The sequence below is a fragment of the Aphelocoma coerulescens genome, chromosome 5, assembly GCF_041296385.1.
Source record: "Aphelocoma coerulescens isolate FSJ_1873_10779 chromosome 5, UR_Acoe_1.0, whole genome shotgun sequence".
Lineage (NCBI taxonomy): Eukaryota > Metazoa > Chordata > Aves > Passeriformes > Corvidae > Aphelocoma > Aphelocoma coerulescens.
In genome coordinates, this window is record NC_091019.1 from 13,603,166 (window position 1) to 13,616,529 (window position 13,364).

At 46.4% G+C, this 13,364-nt stretch overlaps 1 protein-coding gene across 7 annotated transcripts in view; it reads left to right on the forward strand.

Moving 5' to 3' along the window:
- Positions 1-13,364, forward strand: part of PAK6 (p21 (RAC1) activated kinase 6) — a 42,520-nt gene that overhangs the window by 10,678 nt on the left and 18,478 nt on the right. For 2 of the 7 annotated variants that reach the window (XM_069016645.1, XM_069016637.1), the window contains exon 1: positions 10,740-10,814. The exons of 1 other annotated variant lie outside the window; for it this stretch is intronic. In XM_069016645.1, coding sequence (XP_068872746.1) covers positions 10,811-10,814 — 4 coding nt within the window. In that variant the 5' untranslated portion in view covers positions 10,740-10,810. Of the gene's footprint in view, positions 1-4,400; positions 4,509-4,708; positions 5,035-5,336; positions 5,536-6,137; positions 6,203-10,739; positions 10,815-11,037; positions 11,354-13,364 lie in introns of those variants that run through there. 4 more of the 7 variants (XM_069016639.1, XM_069016638.1, XM_069016641.1 and 1 more) reach the window with 4 other exon arrangements.

Sequence of the window (13,364 nt, forward strand, 5' to 3'; positions counted from 1 at the left end):
TTCATCCTCCTGATTTTCCTGGGCTGAATGCTTTCAGTGTAAGGCTGAGTTGGCTGCGAGGACAGTTGTTCCCTGCCTCCACGAGGCTGCAAGTGGGATGGGAAACCTGTGCTGCATGGAGGCACGTGCCTGGATTTTGACAAGCATAAGCTCCAACCCTCAAATTATTCTAAGCTCTTGAGAGTTGGGTTTGAATGTACCCAGAGGTAGAGTGACTAATGACAGCAAATGGTGTTAGACTTTTGCAGCCGTTATTTTAGCCACTAGGAATTCAATGGATTCTGGCTAATACTTCAGCAATAGCTGACTGACCTAGTTATTCAGAACAGAGGCTGCAGTCTGTGTTCCTCTGGTGTCAGTGAGGGATTTCAATCTGCATTTCTATAGCATCCTTAAGGATCACAGCATGCTTGGAAAAACAACAGATTAAGCTGCCTCTGTTCTGGGGGAGTTGAGCATTGTCACAGTCATTTTACCAGCCTGCAGAATGCCTTTCCCAAGGTGACCTGGGAATCTGTAGGCAATGTTGGCTTTCTGCTGTGATGTTGCCATTGCAGAACTGATCATCCTGACTTTTGTGGGAAGCAGAAGATGCACCTTTTGTAGAGGGTGGCACAGGCTTGTCTGGTGGAGCATGACGTTACTTCTATTCTAACCAAAGAAGTCTGTGAATTTTTGCAAGAAATTTGGAAGAAGTGTGAAGTGGCTGTGTTCCAGGCTGTATTGCTGTTATCTGCAGGGATAATATCAATTATTATTGATAATTCATGCCACAACACAGGAATTTAACCAGTACCAAAATAGCTACTGTGTGCTGTGTTCAGGTGATCTTGAGCTTTAACTTCAATTTCTCATCAGAGTGGGAGTTAAAATTTTCAGAGTCTGCTGTTTTCTTACTAACTCTAAACTTAACCTGCTTTCCTCACTGAAACACTTGTCAGGCACTGGAAGGGGCTGCCCAGGGCAGTGGTGGAGTCAGCACCTTGGAGATGTTCAAGGAAGGACTGGATGGGGCACTCAGTGTTCTGATCTGGTTGACAAGGTGGTGATGGGTCAAAGGTTGGACTTGATGACCATAGAGGTCTTTTCCAACCTTAATGATTCTGTACTTCTTGCCTCTGGCATTCTCAGTTTGGCAGAATTTGCAAGTCCTTGTGCCGTTTCCTTGCTGGCCATGCTCTGCATCACCACAGGCATTGTTTGGCCTGGGAGAACCTGGCTGTAACCCAATGTGAGCCTGAAGCAGGACAAATTCCCTTCTTCCATGTGCCTCAGTCTGCACTGTTTGGCACAGGGTAAAGAAGGGACTCTGAGCTCCCCAGTGCCATGCCAGATAGGAGTGTGCGGATGTGTCCGGATCTTCAAAAGCACCCAGAGCTCTGGCAGAGGCAATGCACTTGCTTGACCAACTTCCAGTTCTTCAGCTCTGGTGCGTTCGTTTTGTTTTGAATTGGAGAATACCTCCCCTGGTTTAGACTGTAAACCTTGGATAAAAACACTGGATGAGCTCATGCAGCTGGAGTACAAGCAGGGCTTTGTCCTGCTGGCATCTCAGGACTCTACCTGGATAATGGCAGCAATGCATAGTAAGCAGGAGGATAACCCAAACACTGGAGCTGGCCATCCAGGTAATGCTCTCCTGGAATGTTCTGCCCGCCTCTGAATGGGATACCCTTGGGGAGAGGTGGCTAAACTGCAAGCACTTACTTAAAGCGAAACTGCCTCTGGATTGCTCTCTCCTTATCTCCAGTCCTGGCTCATGTCATGTGTTGATTATGAGACTCCCAGACTTGATTCCTATCTTGTGCTTCCTCCCACTGGTTGCTGCTGATGTGAGATTTGCAACACACCCTTTCTCCTAGTGACCCCTTTGCCCCCATCCTTAAGCGTACTCTTTCACTTCCCTGACCAACTTCTCTAGATTTCCAGAACCATGAAAGAGAAGATGGAAGGTTTTCTGTGTGGAAGAGCATTTCTGCCTCCTATCAGATCCCTGAGCACAGAGAAGACTTGATGGAAGGGCTGGCTCTGAACCACAGCCTGGCTTCATAGATGGGATTGCTGTAGTTCTTACTGGGATTTCCTGAATGTATCAGATTTCCTGTGCCTCTGTGTTAGGCTTTTCCTGGAAGCTTTGTTGAATACAGATCCATTTTCCTTAGCAGTTTGCCCAGTTCCCACAAGCTTCAGACAGGTGGGCAGGTACGTTTCTCCTGGCTGAGGTAGAAGACAGACATTGTATATGGTACAGTTGTCCTGGGTGTCTCTGACCTTTTATTTTTTAAGTTAAAAGTCCCCAGTGTTGCCTATTGGAATAGGAAAACATTGGATAGTGGGGTTTTCATCAAAAAATTCTCCTCCTGTAGCAATTAAATGGGATTAAATGGAACTTATTGCAGCAGCAGTGCAAGGTGTGAGATCCTGGAGCTCTCCTAGCACAGTGATGTGGCTGGACCGGGTGAGGAACAAGGTGAGATCAGCGCTTTGGATCTGAAATTTGCTTTGCTTTGTGTCTGGGGAGGGGACATGGAATATGGAATGGCCTTTGCTGGGAAGATAAATCAGGCAGGCTGCAATGCAAACATTTAGTCAATGTACCCTGCAGCACTTGTTGCTGCCAGGAATGGCTGTCCCAGAGACCGACAGGACCTGAGTGAGCAGCACAGAGCAGCCGTAGGAGGAGTGGGGTGTGTATTGCATGTTTATATAAATGTGCCAGTATAATTATTTATATTGTCTTGTGCCATTTTCTAGGGAAGAAGGGAGCAGTGGGCAGGCAAGGAGCAGTAAAATGTGTAATGAAGGGACAGCTGCTGAAGGGGAAAATTAGAGATGTGTTGCTTTTACTGGGAAATTTTTCTTCAAAGTGTGCAGGACTGCTGGGACCAAAATTGTGAATATAAAGACTGGAAATTGTCCCAATTTTTCATTAAGACTGTAGGCAGCAGAGGCTCATACTGACTCAGAACTGCCTTAGTTTCATCTAAGCTTGTGCCTTGACAAGTAAAATAAGGCTCTGCCATTTATAACGAACTCAAGTCTTGTTCTAGAAGACTGTGCTAGCACGTAACCCAGGATATACAATACTCATGCAAATGTGGAGCCAGCTCCAAGGCTGGATGACTCCTTGTAGACTGTACAAGCCGTTTGTGTGTGACGCTCCCCACGCCATGGTTGTGCAGATGACTCCTCACTGCCTGGCACAGCAGCAAAGCCCAGGTGCACAGATGACAGGGATGATTTGCCATCCACACCTACCAGCTTCACGCTCTGCTTCCTCATCCCTGATCCTCCACCACGCTGCTCTGCCCTGTGAGTTCCAGTGCTTTGGGAAAGAATGCTGTCCCCCTTTGTTATTTACTATGATTTGTTACTATTAAAGGGAGCTTTCCTTTTTTTTGATTACATCTGTGTATGGGGCTTGCCCCATAGGAGAGAGAAGCTAACCCCCAGACAGAAAGGAACCTGGCTAACTCTATATCCTATACCCTGGAGAGGGAACAGGCAGGAAACCTGCGTCACTGTGGCAGGCAGGAGGACCTGCAGTGTAATGTAGAAGCGCTGACTGCACATTCAGGAAGCAGCCTTCCATAACTTAGCTAGCAGGTCTGGAAATGAGCATTAGGAACCTCAGACCATCAGCTCCAAAATGTTCTCTCTATGAACCTTGGTTCTGTTCCTTCTCAATGATAGTACTATAGAGCTTATGAATTCCAGCTACAGCCAAGATTCTGGTGGTTGTACAAAGATACTGCAGCTCTTTTAGTTGGAATGAACAGGTAGGGAGGAAAATGGGAATGGGGACACATGGCTAAAAGGTCACTGGGCTGGCCTGTCTCTGCTGGCCAAGCTACTCCCAGCAATAATAATGAGAGCCTAATGATTTTTTGTAGCATGTCACTCATTTATTTTTTTATTTTAAGGGTGGTTCAACAAAACTAATGTTAAAAAAACCCCTAAAAAGTCACGGTGGTGGGGTTTTATGATTTATATCTCTGTTCTTTGGACCTAAAACTATCTGAGGGTTAAGCCAGCATTGTCAGTGGTTTGGAGAGGCCAAGAATCCTCTTTATTTGCAATGGAGCAAGGGCAGCTGATGGGTTTGCTGCCATGAACTCTGACCGCTCCTGGCTGTAATCCCCAAAGTGTCCTCTGATGATGGCCCAGCCACCAAGCCCACCTGGCACTGCCGGAGCTGGTGTCCTGCTGAGTACAGTCGTTTGTGGAAAGTCTATTTCCAGGAGCCAGTAAACCCTGAGGCACAGGCAGCGCAACAGGATTAGAGGGTGATCCCAGACTCCAGACCTGGCAGCACTGACTCATGGTGAGGACAGGGGAAAAGTAAAAGCGCCAGGTCATGTGCTACTCATCTGCAATGCAAATAAATGGGGTGAATTCTTCTACAGCGAGCCATAAAGCAAGCAATCAAAGCTTTCCTTCCTGGAATGACAAGGGATTGGTGGCAGGTCCTGAAATCTGCAGCCAGGCGACACAGGCGGAGATGTCAGGTTCGTTAGAAGTTGCAGCAGCTCCTGGCCCCGAGGCTGTGGAGCCGAGAGAGAAGAGCTGACGAGTTGAGCTTTAATAAGTCACAGTGAAGTGGGGTGGAGGGGAATGGGAGATGATCTCCCCAAGGTTCTTGCCTGAGACCCGGCACACCGGGGTGCCCAGGTGTGACTCTGAGTTCTTTCTCTCTTGTCCCCTCTAGGGACCAAGAAGGGAGATGGTGAGAAGAAGGCGGCATGGTCCCAAGAGGCTCTGCTGTCGACATCTGTCGTTTTCCGTGGAACAGGAATCTGAGGCTTCTCCACGCTGAGCGCTTCTGTGTCACATCTGCTACCACACCCTGAAATCAAACTCGGCAGCTTAGGTGAACCAGGCACTGTACAAACATGTCAGACTTGCCTCCACCCCTTTTTCTTCTCCCGCTTTCTCCTGCCGTCTTTCTCTCTCAAGTTTATCGACGTGTCAGCGGATTCCGGTGGCGGAGCATTCTCACTTCACCTCTGGTCACGGAGCAATGAGGAGTCAGGGGTAAGGGCCCTCCTGCAGATTTGGGGATCAACATTGATTTGCTTGCTTGCTTTAAAGCCGTAACAACCGTCCTAATGGCCGCTGTTTTGTGGGATTTGTTCCCTGTGTTTACGGAGGACTGGGTTTGTCAGTTTAAACTAAGTCTCCACTTCCCAGTGGCTGTGCTGCCTCGGCTTAACCCCTTCCCTTCAGAGCTGAGCCGTGCCACTGCCAAGGATTAGCGTAATGATCACACATGTGCCAGCCTGGGGTGAAGTGAGAGTGGAATAGTTCAGAGGGGTCATACAATTTTTTCTCTCAAGGGATGCTTCTGGAAGGGAAGAAAAACTGGAAGCTGGATTCCTTTGGGAAGGAGTTTGCTTCATCTTCACTCCTATAGCCCAGCAACACCGTCCTCCAATCGGCTTTGCTGCATGACAGTGGGAGAGTTTACCTCCAGACCCTTCTTTCTCCTCTCCCTTGGAACTGTCCACCACCGGCATTGTTGCAGCAGGACTGCCCGTAAGATCCTGTGGTTTTTACTTTCCAGGGTCTATGAGGGGGGACAACGTGTGGGGCTGAGGTCCGGTGGTTCAGTCAACGGACACTCAAGAGGATGGGGAACGTGGAGGGAAAATGCCTTGTTGAATCTTGCAGGGTGATGATCTTAAAACCTTGGGGTGAAGAAGGGGTTAAAAATTATTACGGATGATGCTTGAGAGAGCAGACAGCGTGTCAGGAACATGCATACTCATCGCCTTTACAGGAGACAGAGCAATATCTGCTCTTAAGTGTCTTGTATCTGCAAGGACCCTCACCATACCTTACAGAGAGGTCTACTAAAACCCCTCCTGTCTGTATTCCCAACCTGCTGGCTGCTGTGCTGGCCAGGATCCTTTCAGAATACCTCCTGAAGCTATGCTGGAGTACTCGTGTGGGGCTGGATGTGTGAGTGTTTTGGCTGGCTGAAAGCTGCCTAATCTCGTCCTATTTAAGTTACAATATATGGTTTTATTGAGTGTTTGTACTTAGTTATTTTTGTCAGGTAACCAGTGCATACAGGCAAGTATTTGCAGTGAGACAAAACAGTCCTGTCTGTTAATATTTGCTTTCTTCTTTGCCAGGACATTAATGCTTTAATGTATTTGGGGACAGAGCACTGAAAAAACAGGAGAGCGATTTGTGTCTGGTGAGTGCAAGCTCTCAGGTGAGGCTGGGGGATGTACGGAGAGTAACAGACCTTTGCCCAGTCTTTGCTTTTTTGAGTTCTCTGTTGGAATACAACCTGAGTCAGCCCCTAACACAGCTGCTGGGGAAGGGAACCTGCTGCCTGGCTCTCTCTCCAGCCCTGTCCCATGGAAAAGTCTCGTTCCTGATGGTATGATGAAGCTTTGTATTGATTTTTAATATTCACTGCTGCCTTGGTATGTATGTCCTGCATGCTGTGTGAACAATGGTTCATGAATCTAGAAGTAAAGCTGATCACGTAGTGGAAAGAGCTATCAGGAAATAGCTTGCTGAATTAGTAAGTGTGCTCCCAGATGGAAAGCCTGCTCCCTGCACAGGGGTTGTTTCTGTCTAGATGGGTGTGAGTATGGATGTACCTGGGAAGGCCACCCTGGGTCCTGCTGCCAAGGCTTGCAAAATCGAGAAACAACACTTGCTTGGTCACAAAATGGTTTTCATTCCCAAGGAGAATGAAATTAATTAAGGAGAATTCTTTAAAGTTTGTCTGTCCTGCCTCCAATCAGGAAAAAAGAGCTCTTTTTAACCTACTTCTCTAATATGCTTAGGGAAATTCACAAGCAGAGAAAAGAGCTAAATATTTGTGTAAATTGCTTTAAACAAAATTGCTTAAAGCAGCTTGGACTAGCTTAGCCCAATTGCAAGTAAAAACACAGCCAGGGTCTGAGTTCTGTATTGCACTTGAGGGTTTTTTGGGTACTCACAGGGGGTACCCTGTTGAAGTTCCATCTCATTTGGAGCAGCACATGAGCTCTGTACCTGGGCAGGACACAAGTGAGCAGGAGCACCTGAAGGCTCACCAGGAGTTGTGCTGCTCAGCACTGAGGGCTGCAGAGAGCACAGCAGATTCTGACACCTTGTCAGGAGGGGTTCTGGACTGGGGACTGCCTTCCTTGCCTGTGGCACCAACCCTGCTCCCGTCTCACTGACTTTGAGTTATAATGGCATAGACTTAGTGCAATGGAGCACAAAATCAGCACTTGGCTGCTGCAGGTCTTGTTTTTAAGGAATTCCTCATTATGGTTTCTAAAGTTGCAGGATTACCATGTGGTTCAAGGACTAATGCACTGCCATTCCGTTTTAGCAATGATACTGTTGTTCTGTGACTGACCTTCTATTTGTCTGGCAAAAGAGAACAGTGGGAATGGAGGGTGCCTATAGACTAACAGTTGAAGTCTTATTTCCCTCAAAAATGTCTCAGGAAATTACACTTTCTCTAGGGCTCAGCTGTTTAACTTGTAGTGTTAGTAGTTAAATTATTTTGTAATTAATTGATGAACAGAGTGTAGCCAATAGCAGTTATTTATCTCATGTTAGGAGTGTACCTCAGGTTTTAATGTACAGAGGACTGTGTGAACACTCAGAGTCATGGCAAACAGAGCAGGATAACCGATATTCCCTGGGAGAAGACTTGTCTGTTGCAATTTAAATTTGCATCTCAGTGTTGGCAGCAGGGAGCAGGAAGGCACTGACGGTCAGGCAGGTTGTGGGGTTTAAGTGAGTCTGTCCCTTCCATGTTTTGGGGCACACTGCCTGGGCTGCAGTTTTCCCATCAGTTATCCTGTGGGGATTACACAAGCAAACTGCCTTGCAGGCTGCTGACAGCAATTAAATATATTTGTAGCTCTCTTTGGGAGAACATGATGAGCATAACTAGGGACTGAGGACTGAGATTGTTTAGTGTTGGCTGAAAGGAAGTTTAACTCTTGCATCTCTATACTTGGGTGATCTGGGGAATTTCTGGGGTGTCTCTGTCAGTTCTTTGCTGTGCTGCTGGAGTGAGAATGCTTGTCCAGGACAGAGGTCACCAGTGCCTCTGCTGGGACAAGTCTGCTTGTGAGAATTCAGTCCTGCTCCCTGAGTGTGACTCTTCCTGCATACGGTAAAATCTGTGCTGTTCCCATTTGCAGCACAGAGCTGCAGCTTCCCTCTTGTAACCCTGTGTGCCAGAGGCAGCTGGATCTGCGAGCCATGCAAGAGCGCGCTGAGGTTCCAGTGCTTGCATGGAGCTACAGGACGTGGTGCCCAGTGTTGCAGCCCAGTGCCTTGGCTCCTTCCCCTGCCATGTGACCCTGCGTGCCAGATGTGGCCCTTTGGCTTGTCCCAACATAACCTCTTGTCTGATATGTAAGGCGTTGCTACTGATGTGAATTTTTGGAGACAGGACTTTAAATGTTCTTATTCTAATCTCAATAGTACTTTTATGCTGATTTTGAATGGACCTGTCACACAAGACAGTGGAGAGTTGAAGTCCTGAATCTTTGAAGGGCTGTCTTGAAGCTCTGTGGTGCTTTTGATTAACAGCAAAATACAGCAACTTGTTTTTAACCCTGATGCATCCTTTGTGGCAAAATAATGTCAGTAAATCCATGTGGAACAATGCAGCTGCTCTTTGGATCGGGATCAGGGAGGGGTGTAGGTGTGAGGTGAGTGTCAGAGGTGCAGTGCTGTGTGGTTTGGTATAGCCAGAACAGGACACGAGCCACATGAATCACCTAAAAGGTGGGGGGAAAAGGCTCAGAGTCGCTGTGGCTTTGGTCTCAGCCTGGTGACCTGCAGCACACGTCCTGCTGGCTCTGCGTGCTGAGGCCACAATGAGTGAGCTGCCTTCCCTGGTGCTGCAGCAGCGTTTGGTGGCTCTACCCTCTCACACACTGAGCCAAGGTGGGAAAGGCTGGTCTTGTAATGAAGGCACTGGACTGCAGCTGAGGTTTGGGGGTGATTTCTGTTTTGTGCTGCTGGGTTCTGTCAAGGCATCTGGACCTATGTGCTGGTGTCCAGATGAAACCTGTGGTCAGAGTGTGTCTTGGCCTCCACTGGGGCCCTGCACCCATATTTTCTCTCTGTGGAAGCCAGGGTGTGTTGGGCCTGGATCTGGCCTTGATATAAAGTTAAAAAGCAGCCAGGAGACATACCTGGGAGATGTTGTAGATCTGCTAATCTAGACATAGCTGGGAAGAAGCAGGGCTAGTAATTTTTTTTCTGTCTCATCTGCAAATGAGGATAATAATTCCCTTTCCTCACCTTTTTTCTGTTTAGATGAAACCTCTAGAGGGTGGGGCCTGACTTCAGAGACAGACACAATTGGATGGTGACTTCAGCTGGGATTTCTAGGGGACTGTAAATAATGGAAAACTTTGTTATTTGTCAAGGGATAAAGCCCATTAGCATCTGGGACATGTCTGTGCTGGTTTTGGAAAGTTCAAGAGGTCTTTTCTTTGCAAGTGCTTTTATTTATGTCCCAGAATGAAGTTGGTATGGTATAGCTAAAACACATCTAAAAGTATGTAACCCAGCAGCGTCCCAAACAAGCTGAGCAAATAGGCGTTCACTGGGTTTTAGGTTTTAGTCCTAATTTATGAGCAAGGAACTGGAACAGGGGAGAGAGAGGCAGCACCAGAGCCTTCAGAAGCCTTCAGACCCTGCTCAGTGGAGGCACAGCAAAACATGTCAAGCTGGTTGTGCTGTTCTTCTCATTTCTCAGAAACAAACCCACCAATATAACAAATATGTCTCTCACTAAGCTTATTTCTAGTGTAATATTAATCTGTGCTCTCATGTGTGGTTGGGCAGGATTTAGAGCATTACATCAGTTTGCTGTGCTGTTGCTTTGCTCTGACACGCAGCTTTGCCATGGGGGCTGGTGAGGGAGAAAGGAGTAGAAGGAAAGGACTTGAAATGAGGAAAGGAATGGCACACCAAGGAAATATCCACTCTTCCTTTAGGAGGGAAAAAAAAGTACTTCAACCAGTATTTCTAAAACTAGAATTGCAGACAAATGTGGAAGGTGTCAGGGTAGTGCTCTTAGATCCCATTTCAGATTTTGGACCATTTGGCTTTTCTTTCTCCCTTTCACTGACCCTTGTTGCCATTCCTTGCTGTGTGAAGTCACATTTGGTTTTGTCAGCTCTTTAGGGGCCTAACCTGTCATTTCCCTTTGTTTGCAAACTGCTATGATCGTTCATGGCTTGTTATAAATGAGTGTTGCAAACATGAGTATTTTAGAAGGTATGGGATGCAGTGAAATTCCATGTGTGCATATTCACACATACATTTGTGTGAACCCATGCATATGACATGCATGGATAATGGCCTAGTTAACCTGTAATCCGTTTCAAATGTAGCACATGACAGTGACCTGAGTAGCAGAGTATGGAAATAACACATTTTTTCTTTTTATTGGCGGGTTCTCTGGGACCTTCATCTTCCTACTGCAAACTCAATCTGCATATTGCAGTTCCTCAGGTCCTGTAGGAAGAGTTCTCCTTCTCTCCCTCTCCTCTTGGAGCTCGGCAGAGCAGTTTGGCAGATCAGCTGTGGGAGGACTTGGAAATTATGGGAATGGCTTTCTTGAGCTCAGAGACCAAGCGTTATCTCTCGTTCGGGGCAGGAGGAATGTAGGGAGCTGCGTCCAGATCTGCGATAGCGACGCAATGAGCTGATGAGCGAGTTCAGTGCTGCAGCAAGGAGGGGGAGGGAGAGCTTATTTTTAACTGGAAACTGCACGAGTGAGACTGAAGTAGCTCTGTGCTGCCGTGCTATCATCAAGTGCATGTGTGAGTGAGGGAGGGTACGAGCACGGGTCCGTACGGCGCGGTGTCCTAGCGGAACGCGTGGCTGGACGTGAGCAGGGTGGAGGCAGGTCGGGTGAGAAGGCAGTGCACACTGCTGCCTTTGTCTGGGCGTTGGAACGAGCCACTCCTGATAACATTTATCTGCTTTGTTTTGTTGGTTTTTTTCCGGTGGTGTTGCTTCATTTCTGTGCCCTCCTCCTCGGGTTGCCTGTCTCCCACCCATTCCTCTCTTCCTTACTAACTCTCAGTTCCCCTTCCATCCTTAATCTTCCCACCCCTTCCTCTCATCTGAGCCTGACCCCTCTCTCTTCTTGCCCCTCCTTCTCAGCTGATCCCTCCCCCTGCTCTGGATCTGCTGGCTGTGGGATTTTTTTCTCGTGCTCACTGGCAGATGTGACAGCTTTTGGAACTGTATCATCTAGGAACAGCTATATCTGGAGTTGAAAAACCTAACGTGGTTTCCCAGGGAGCAGGAATGGATCGCTGAGAGAATTTCAATCTCCGACTGCTTTTGTCTTGTGGTAGTGACTTTTATTATTTATGTTTGTGACATTTCTTACAGTACAGTTGTCAGCACTGAATGAAAGACTAAAGTGTAGTAGATTATTATAAAATCAGTGTCACAGTATTTGTGTTGTTATATTAAAGGGATGCTGCCTATGTTTAAATACAGGTTTTACTTGATTTACAAAATCTTATATGCATAAAATGTTCTTATGAATTTCTTAGAGAAGGCCTGGTTTTATGTGTTTTATTTAACAATAAACATTCTTTAGCTGGGTATTGGAAATACAAGTAAATAGGTCTTGCATGAAAACCACAAAGTGAAAGGAGACTGGTTAAATACAGACCTCCTCAATGAGATGCAAAACCTAGCAAGATTATTAGAATTCATTGGATTTCAAATAACTATTTTTAGTGTATGTATTTTGTTTGATCTTAATGCAGTTTACCTTTAAACCACCTGTCTGATCTCTTTATAATCAGGGATTGATGCTGACCATATAAAGCAAATGCCATTGGGTGCCTAGGGGTGTGTTGTAGTTGGAGCTGATTACATTTTGTTGTTTTTAAGCTGTCTGTTTTAAGCCAATAAGGTAGATGCAGGCCATGCCAACCAGTCACTTAAAACTGACCATGAACTCAGTAGGTGCTCCTTTCTGGGTTTTGGAAGCATGCTTTTGGCTATGGGATCCAAGTGTAGTCATGTGTTGATTGCCAGGGATAGGGGTTTTATGTAAATATACAAATGTAGTGTTGTGTTTCTGCTTCTGCAAACTGAGGTGGTGAAACAGAGCCACTGTTCTGGTTGGGGCCAAAATATCACCTGGGCTTTAAAAAATTGCATTTTGAAGCACTTAAGCCAGAATAATTTTTCTTATGGGGAAATACCTGACATGTTCAGAAAACCATTGATGCTAAAAGTGCTAATGATTGTGACATTTGTAACACCCTGTTTCACAGGACCCTTTGCAACATGAAGCACTTAAAAGAGCAAACTTGAGACTGTCTGCTACGGCCTGGGTATCTTCTCATTGTGAAGCAGTGAGAGTAGGAGCAGGAGAGATACTGGTTGAAATAGTAAGATCACTGGGATCTCTCTGGCTGGGTCAAAGTGGATCAAGGAGCTGTCATAACTGACATGTAGTCAAGGATTCAGAACTGAACCACTTGCTGTAATACTACAGAGATACTCCCTGCTTTCCTTGGAGGCTCTGAAGCCCCTCAGCAGCTCCAGCTATTGGTTTGAGCACTAACACCACAAGCTATTAGACTATCTTTCCTTTCTGGGATTGTCTACACCTTTTTTCTTTAAAGAATTGCCCTCTGACTTTAGTCTTGATTGTTAGTTAATAAGCAGCACCTAAGGGGCCTGAGAGATGAATCACTGTGTTTGAGGAGCTGCAATACAGACCTGGAGCACAGACACCCTTCCCATAAGCTCTCCATTAAGACATATTTGGGTTTTCATTGGAGCTTGTTCTAAACAAAGATTATTCTGGCTGCAGAATCTCTTCTAGGCAGAGCAGTTGCTTCCAGCCTCTTTTGTAAGCACTTTTTTTGTTTTTTAGTTTCCTAACCTTTTGTTTTCTTTTTCACCTGTGAGGTATCTTTAGTAGGCTGTTGCAATGGGACAGTGTGTGTGAATCCAAGGATGGATTGCATGACTGGGAGGTTAGATGGAGCAAAGGTCCTTCTCTGCCATACAAACACTTCATATCTCTGTGACTGCAGGATTGTGGTAGCCAAACTGGGAGCCAGTGTGTATTGGATTTTCAAGACCCCAGTCTAGCACCAGGGCACAAAGTCATTGTTCAGCTGGTGGCTGCACTTTGCTCCCTAAACAAGTTTAGAGTGGGACAACCTGGAAAATGTTTGACATAGATTTCACTGTGATGTGCTGATTTTGGAGACTGGTGTCCTCTAGAAGCGTGTTCATGTCTACACCACAGCAGGTTATCTCTCTATGCGGTCTGTCTCTCTGACCCTTATAAATATTTATTCAGCACAAATAGTTGGACACTGAGGTCC